Source organism: Rhinopithecus roxellana, unplaced genomic scaffold (assembly GCF_007565055.1).
Source record: "Rhinopithecus roxellana isolate Shanxi Qingling unplaced genomic scaffold, ASM756505v1 contig4803, whole genome shotgun sequence".
Taxonomy (NCBI): domain Eukaryota; kingdom Metazoa; phylum Chordata; class Mammalia; order Primates; family Cercopithecidae; genus Rhinopithecus; species Rhinopithecus roxellana.
This window is the reverse complement of record NW_022143565.1, coordinates 16,883-25,680: the sequence shown is the minus strand read 5'-3', so window position 1 is coordinate 25,680 and position 8,798 is coordinate 16,883. Positions and strand designations below refer to the sequence as shown.

General features: G+C 47.7%; 1 protein-coding gene across 1 annotated transcript; it reads right to left on the bottom strand.

Annotated features, from left to right (window-relative positions):
* Positions 1-3,887: 3,887 nt before the first annotated feature.
* LOC115896080 (proline-rich protein 20G-like) lies at positions 3,888-7,995 on the bottom strand. Its single transcript, XM_030926531.1, is given in 3 exon segments — positions 3,888-5,205; positions 5,207-5,280; positions 7,944-7,995. Coding segments are annotated over 3 exon segments (630 nt in total). The 3' UTR covers positions 3,888-4,701.
* Positions 7,996-8,798: the final 803 nt, after the last annotated feature.

The window sequence follows — 8,798 nt, the reverse complement described above, 5'->3', positions numbered from 1 at the left end:
CTGGTCCCACAGCTCCACCTGTTTATGATAGGGAAGCAATGGAGGGGTTGCCTTGCTGGTTACTGGCTTCAATTTGGTGAGGGCCAACTGAGACTAATTTAATGGATCCATACACCCTCCTGAGGCATCTTTTTCCCAAGTTTTGGTTTGAGGGCCCTAGAAAGGAAAACTAGATCTGAGAGATTCAAAGGCATAAGACAGAAGTCTAGGGCACAGCACAGGTGAGCATGACTAATTCATGTTGATTAGGGCCCTTCTGCTTCATGGATGGAGGTCATGCTCACATCCATGGCACAGATGAGGTCTAGGGAACTCAAAGGTTACTGACAGCAGGAGGCTTAGGCACAACACAGGTGAGTGTGAATATTCCTGCGGCTATGCCTCCTCTGTCTTCATGGGTGAAGGTTGCACCTGCACCCACAGTCAGCACCTGCACAGGTCACTGGAAACTCAGGGATATAAGGTCAGAAGAAAGAAATGGGACACTTTCTTTGTCTCCCTCACATACCCCGGGTATTCACTGGAAGGAAAAGGAACAAAGGAATGCCTTTTTCCCTCTTATCAGATGGGTAACCAACCATCTTCAGCCTGCACTCCCCTTGAGTGTATTCTGAATCACTGAGACCCCTCTGACCCTCAGACTGTAGAGAGAGAGGAAAAAAACCTTTTTCCTCCTCTGTCCTCTCTTCCAGATGGGTTACCAACCATCTTCAGCCTGCATTCCTCTAGAATGTATCCTGAATCATTGGGACTACTTAGACCCTCAGACTCTGAAGAAAAAGCACCACCCCCATACTCCTTTTGCACATATTCCTGATTTCATCCGCTTAGGGTATGGCCAAATTTTGTTCTGCAGGGAGGAGAAGCGTGAGCTCAGGATGGAAGCATTAATTTCAGTACCATTCTGCAGCTGGACTTTTTCTGTAGAAGTGAAGGCAAATGGGCTAGAATTTCATGTATGCATGCTTTCTTTGCCTTGCAAGGTAGTCTGGACCTTTGCCAACATTGTAGGATTGATTCAGCCCTCCTAGTGGCCATCTCAGGAGAGACTTCAGGCAGAATCCCAGGGAACTAGGGAATAGCAAAAGTTACCCACCCATACAAGTCACCTAGAGACGTTTGAATACTCTGTTGCCTATGCCAGACCCTAAGCTGGTGAAATCCACCCCTCTGAGGTGGTTTGAAATGGATTGACCATTATCCACCTCTCAACTCCCCAGCTGATTCCTATGGATATGCAAAATGGAAAGCCTTTCAACAAGATGGTGGAGGGGTAGCAGCCTGGAAGCTGTACTGGGGACAGACTTGACTCAGGAATAAACAGAAAGCCAAACAGACTCATAGCAATGTGCCCAATTCCAATAAAACTGAGAAGATTGTCAAGGAGCTAACCCTCTCCCCAAAATGGGTCAGCCCCTCCTTTCTCCACAAGTGAGTAAATGGAGACATGTATTTTGGATACCTTAGTTTTGGATAAAAAGACTCAACATTGTAAAAATATTTTTTTACTTAAATTAAATGTTCAACAAACCCACTTCTATTCAAAATATTACTAACAGTTTTGGATGCCTGACAAAAATGGCTTGTGGTGGAATATTTTTAAAGCATTGACAGATGTTTATTTTCTTTGCAATTTATTTTACTCTGTTATGTTGGGGACTGCTATTTGCTACATTGTATCCATTCTCCACTTCTTCCTTAAGACAGACCCAGATATTACTTGGAGAAGCAATGAGTTCGAAAATTTTGTTTCCCTTCCTCCCTTGCAGCCAGGCATGACCATGTAACAGTTTGGGCTGCTGAGCCAGAAGAGAAAGAGTACTAGAGCTAGACTTCCAGGAAGGCTGCTCTAAGAAAGATGACTCAGAGGTTGCTTTTTTAGTTTTGAGGGTTTTTTCCCCTCTATTTCCTGCTTCTTGGAACTAAGATATGATGTCTGGAACTCCAGCAGCCATTTTGGATCATGAGGTGACTGTGAGACTAGAAGTCACACCCTAGAATGGAGCACCAAGACGAAAGCTCCTAAAGCTGCCATATAAGACCTGGACTTCAAACCAGCAAGCTTCTTCCATTTGTGAGAGAAATAAGTTTAAGTTTTGTTTCAGCCAGTGTTATCTTTGTTTTCTGTTATGAGCCACTAAATGTGATCCCACTTGTTACCCCAGTCATTCTCCCAACATCCTAGACCCATTAATAGCATTCTACACTCACATTCCATCAGTGGTGCAAGATTATGACACAATTTAAATTCAAAGGTGATTTAAATGATTTTGCAATTCTGTGCTGCTGAGATATGTGCTTTTTTTAACTTGCAAAATATACTATTGAAATCTATAGTTTAAAAAAAAATGAGTCTTGAAATCCTAGTTTTTGCTTACCAAAATCCAAAGCCTCAAAGCACATTCTGGGGAGAAGGTTTTGCTACAGAGAAGAGGCATTAAAGGATCTTTGACTATCTGGGCCGCATTGTACCCACTCTGCAGGACAAGATGAGCTCCTGTGAGCTGGAGGGAGGAAGACAGTTGGGGAGAAAATGGGAGTGTTCGGTGCAGAAAGGGGGCCTGGGACTTGTCCATTTGACCAGAAGTTGATAGAAGTGGGAGGGAAATGACAGAGCAAAGAAAAGCAGGACAATGGGTCATGAGCTAGAATCCTGCCATCTTTGAGTAAAGAGTGGAGGTACATGGGTTTTGGGGGGCATCTTGGCAAAGGGCCCTGAGGCAGGCAGTGGGATCTCTACCTACCTGAGGGCAGGGGGTCATCCAAGTTCTCCTTGGAAGACTTGAGTCATCTGGAAGATCAGAAGACCCAGAGTGCCATGAGTAGAAGCAGAAAGACCTCTCAGCAGTGGATCTAGAATGCTGATGTCTCCCTAGGACTGGAAGAGCCTCCTGATGCCTGCATCTTGGCAAGTCCCTCCAAGAAAGAGAAGTAGGGGGGCACTGAGCTAGCAGTGAACCCGTGAATTGGCCAAGTTTTTCATGAACTATGATCAAATCTTGAAACAACTGAGAGTGATCTTGAAATGATTAGAAAATCATTTTCCACACTGCTGTCACTGCAAGGTGTTCACCTGTGTGGCAGATGTGGCCCTCTGGCCCTCAGGTGGCAGGAGCAGAGCCCAGGCCAGGAGCCAGAAAACCAACCTAGGGGATGGGGCCAAAGGAAGAGGTCTACTACGAGCTGAGGCTGGGCACACAGGCAGGTCAAAGATGGCCCATCTTTCCTTCATTGGGAGAATTCATATAGCCATAATTTCCTCGTATTTTGCTGTCATCCAAATGTTCAGGCTCTCCATGTTAGATGACTTCTGGATCCTGTGGACGATGGATCCTGTGGATCCCCAGGATGATGGATCCTGGGAGAGCTCCATGTTAGATGACTTCTGGATCCTCAGGATGACGGATCACGGAAGAGCTCCAAGTTAGATGGCCTCTGATCCTCAGGACAATGGATCATGAGGGAGCTCCACATCACATGCCATGTGGATCCTCAGGATAACGAATCCCAGCAGAGTTCCACATTAGATGACCTGTGAATACTCAGGACAATGGATCCTGAGGGAGATACATGTTAGATGACCTCTGATCCTCAGGACAGATTGTGAGGGAACTCCACATCCCATGACGTGTGGATCCGCAGGATGATGGATCTCAGGGGAGTTCCAGGATAGATGACCTCTGGATACCTAGGATGACAGTTCCCAGGGGAGCTCCATATTTGATGACCTCTCATCCTCAGGATGATGGATCCTGGGGGAGCTCCATGTTAGGTGACCTGTGGATCCTCAGGACAATGGATCCCAGGGGAGCTCCATGCTAAATGACCTGAGTATCCTCTGGACAATGGATCCCAGGGGAGCTTCACGTTAGATGACCTGTGGATCCTCAGGACAATGGATTGCAGGAGAGCTCCATTTTTGATGACCTGTGGATCCTCAGGACGATGGATCCTGGGAGAGCTCTATGTTAGATAGCCTGCAAATCCTCAGGATGATGGATCCTGGGAGAGCTCCATGTTAGATGACCTGTGGATCCTCAGGACAATGGATCCCGTAAGAGATTCACATTACATGACCTGTGGATCCTCAGGGCAATGGATCCCAGAAGAACTCCACCTTACATGACCTGTGGATCCTCAGGACAATGGATCCCAGGAGAACTCCATGTTACATGACCTCTGATCCCCAGGATGATGGATCCCTGGGGAGCTCCACGTTAGATGACCTGTGGATCCACAGGAGAGCTCCCTGGGTGACTGCTCTGTCACACTCTCCATCTCTCTCTTGCCCAAATATCTAGTTTTTTATTCTCAGTCCTATCTATTCTGTGATTCAAATCATCAACATAACTTTGGATTCCAACAACCTTGTTTTTCATCCCAAGTATCTTTAATTGGCTTTTAATATAAGCACACTAAAAGGACTCAGGAAGCTGCTGGTTTATTTGAATAAGCATTGAGGAATTCCATGCATCTGTATCTTTGACAGAACATACAAAGCAGAGGCAAGAGGGACATTGGAAGCAGATGGACTACTGTCAGGATCCTGGGAGGAGGACTTGGAGGCACATGACAACACAAAGTGAGGGCCCTGGCTGGGATGGGCAGGGAGGAGTGGAGCAGAAATGGGGCTAGAGTTTGCGGATGGGGGAACGTTCAGGTGGAAGAAAGGGAGGCTGCCAGCAATATGGGTGACAGAGGTTAGTGTGCAGTGTGGGCAAGGTACACTGGGACCTCGTGCACGTAGGTGCCACTGGAGGTCTGCATGATGCGCAAAAAAGCTGAGCCACCCAGAGGCCTGAACCCGATACAGGGATAGAGGGCCAATATGGGCTGCCTGGCCACAGCCGCAGGCCCAGGAGCAGGAGGTGGCTCCTGAAACCCCACCTCAGGCTGGGCTGCATGGGGACCGGGGCCTTCCTGCACAATTCCGGGCATAGGAGCTGCTTCAGTAAAAGAGAAGGCTGGGTTCTGCCCGGCTTCCGGTTCCCCCTGGTGGCCTGGCTCTCCATGGTAGTTCAGATGGAGGTACACGTCTGGCCCCTCTCTCTGGCCGGGGACCCTGCGGAGCACGACCCCACTGCCACGGCCTCGACCTGCCCGCCAGCTTCCTCCCCTGCGCCAGCCTCTTCCTGCAGGACGAGCCAGCTCTGCGCGAGCTGGGGGCTCCCATCTCATGGGTTTCACATAAGCAGTGGGTTTTGCGAGTTTGGACTGGCTCTATAGGGTCTTCATGGTCCACACCAGAGCAGCCTGGCTCTGTAGGAGGCCCACCTGAAGCTAAAAGAGAAGCAGAGTGTGAGGAGATGGAGTAGGGGCCGCCCAGGAAGCCTTCAGGAAGGGAGACAAGGAAAGGGGTTCAGGGAGGGCCCAGGGGAACCCAGGCAAACAGTGTGAAGGTCAGGAGATGCCCTCAGGAGCACTGTCTGTCCAAGGGCCTAGCCTGGGCTCAGCACTTTCCATGAGCCTCTCAAGTCTTTGCAATGACCTTGTCAGTCAGATATTATGACCGCCATTTTACTAATAAGTAAATGAGTCTACAGTTCCCTGCAGAGGCTGAGTTTGAATAAAAATGACATGTTGCCTGCCCTTGCTGTGCTTAAACCTCAGTAGGAGAGACAAACAGAACACCTAAAAATGAATGATGCTAATGAGTGACCAGCTGGGAGGTGAAGGGTATCATAAGGGAGGTGGCTCCGGATCCAGAATGCTGGGTTGTATTCCCAGGCACCTTCACTTATCTGGGCATCAGTGCCCCTTTTCATAAATTGGTATAATAACATGCCAACCCCTGGGTCCTTAAAAGAACTGAGTTACTAGAAGAGAAATGTTTAGATTAGTGTCTGGTTCAAGTAAGCTTAACATGTATTGGGAAGGAGATGATCAGAAAGTCTTATTGGAGAAGTTAACATAAGCTGGGGATATCAAGGATGATGGGTGGGATTTAGAAAGGCAGAGGTGAGAGAGGATTAGTAGGGATAGCAGGGAGGGATAGGATTCTAGGTGACAGGGGGGCCGGGAGTAGTTGTATGGCTTCCAGGAGGAAAGAAGCCTAGGGTAGCTATAAGCTAGCTTGGTAGGGAGGGGAGGTGTTCACACAGATACATGATTGAGCAATGGAACAGAACAGGAAGTCCAAAACTAGACAAACGTCTACAGAATTTTATCAATGACAGAGCAGGCATTGAAGATCATCTGAATATTCTTCCTAGGGAAACCTGTGTAGCCTAAGAAAAAATCCCAAGAAACTGGCATCTAGGGTCGCCCAGTTACATAGCCCAACCATATATATTCTGTGGAACCCAATCAACAAGCCCCATCCACAGGCTTGGGGCTCCCAACAGCTTCTTCCGGGTCCCACTTTTAAACTATAAGCAGCAATCAGAGATCGCCAAACATCAGAGGAAAGGCTGTAACACAAGAAATAGAACAATAATACAAGAAAAGCCAACTTGGAGGAAACAGTTTATGCCACACATGAGACTTTCCAAAAACATCTATAATATCCCCAGAGAGATAGAAGGAATTATGCCCATGAATCAATTATAGGGTACTTTTGAAAAGGAATATTCAGAAAAACTACAGCTTTTTGAAATTAAAATTGTGAGAGCAGAAATAAAAATCTCCACGGAAATTTTGGAGGACAGTATTGAGAACTCCCAGAAAAGAGAGCTAAAATCCAAAATGATGGAAAGGAAGGAAGAGAAAGAAAATTAGAAGCGTATTGTTACTGAGACACATCCCCATAAAATTCCAGAGTGGTGGTGACAACGAAAGATCCTAAAATCTTCCAGAGAGGGAGAAAGAGAAAGGGAGGAAAGGCAATATGGAAACGGTCAAGATTCAACATGTCTCAAAAATCAGACAGCTCAAAGCAGCAATTAAATCTAGAAGATAATAGAAAATGTCTTCACAATTTTTGAGTGAAATGGACTTCCCACCCAAAATTTGATATCCAACCAAAGTATCCCTTAGGAATTAGAACTAAGATGTTTGCAGACAAGCAAGATCTTAAATAATTTCCCTTCAAAGCATGCTTTACTGTAATGTGTCTATCAAACTAGACAAGATTAAAAGATTTAGGACAGTGTATGAAGGGAAATGTTTTCAAGAGTAATTTGGCAATGGCCATCAAATTCCAATACCTCCGGAAAAGAACAATGTGAGAGTACTGGTTTATCATACACAGATCGAGACATAGTGTGAGAACTCACTCTTCCAAAGAGAAAAAGTAAAATAAGAAAGAAAAAGACACCAGACATAGGAAATGGGATAAAATTCAAAAGAGGAAAAGGAATTTCCCAGATGATGTGGAAAGGAGATCCTGGAGTGGCAGCTGGGAGCTGACTAGGAGCAGCCAGTCCCGGTTGGAACAGGCTATGAGAAAGTGAAACTGAGAGAATGCTTGATTGGGTTTGAATTTAAGCAGTTGGGGAAGAATTGGGGAATGGATTCGTGATAAGTGAACACATCATAACCGAGGAGAAGTATTAAGTCCTGGAAAACTCAAGTTATGCAAGAGGTGCAAAGTAATCCTAGTGTCCTCCTGGCTCCTGGGCAGTGGGGGAGGAGCACAGGGTGTGTGCCCTGGGATGGGTATGGCTGGGTGAGTGGTGGTGGTGGTGAGTGGTGGTGGTGGTGGCAATGTATGAACTACAGCTAAATATTCCACTAGTCTAGCGGGAAGACCATAAATAAAGTCTAAGCGGAAAAAGAAATAGCAGTAGGGTACACATGTTATTTAAAGAATGAGAGGAAATGCTAGAAGTAATGGCTACCCAGATGGAAGTGGTGGTCCCAAAGGTGCGAGAGACTGAGAAGGAGCAGGGGCTGCTGCTTTTCATAACATGTCACATTTGCATATCTAAGTTCTATAAGTCAATACCAAAAGTAAAGTAAAAATCTGGAAAAAATTAAAGAGAATGGTAGATGTTTGACGGTACCTTGATTAGGGGCCATGGAGCGAAGTCGTTTCGAACGCCTTGGTTCCTCCATGAGGAATCTGCAGGAGGGAATGGGGAGGAAAACGGGTCAGTCAGGGTGTTAAACCGCAGCCTAATTTCTCAAGCGTCACGCAGCGATGCGGACCCTACCTCACCCCCTCCTCCAGGGCCACCGCCGCTCACGGGCCTCAGAGCATTTGCACAGAGCCCGCGGGGCGCAGCCAAGGGGATCCTGTGAAGAAGGTGGGAGTTGGGGTGGGGGAAGACTTCCACACTGTAAGGGATTTCCAAGGGGGAGCCAGTAGCAAGCAGGGATTGGCCTAGAGGCGGCTTGATTAACTTATCCCAGTTTCTTCAGGCAAAGCTGGTACCGGGGAGACTTAGGCCTCGTGGAGGAATGATCCCTCCGTAGCGGAAGAGAGAAAAAAGATGGAGGATGGGGAACCGAGTTGCGAAGAAGGCAGTGGTGACAAGGGATGTGGCCTCGGCCTTCTAGAGCACTGAGGATTCTGTTCCCACCTGTACCCACGCGAACTCTACCCACCCCTCAGGGACACCCAGACACACACCTGATCTCCCTGCAGCTGGCTTTCTTCTATGAGGAGAAGCCCGAGGAGCTGGAAGTGTCCACAGGATCACGGCTATGGCTCCGACGTCGCCCTCAAATGCGCCCCCTACCAGGCAGGCAGGAGGGAGCACCCAGCGGTCCTAGCTGAGAGCCCGGCAGAAAGCTGACTGACTGCTCGCAGCCTCGCGCGCTCCCCCTTAAAAGGCGGTGAGGCCATCACGTGATGGGAGAGGTCAGGGGCGGGGCCAGCTGGGGTGGGCCTGACTGAGCTTGGAAGGTCATTGGGC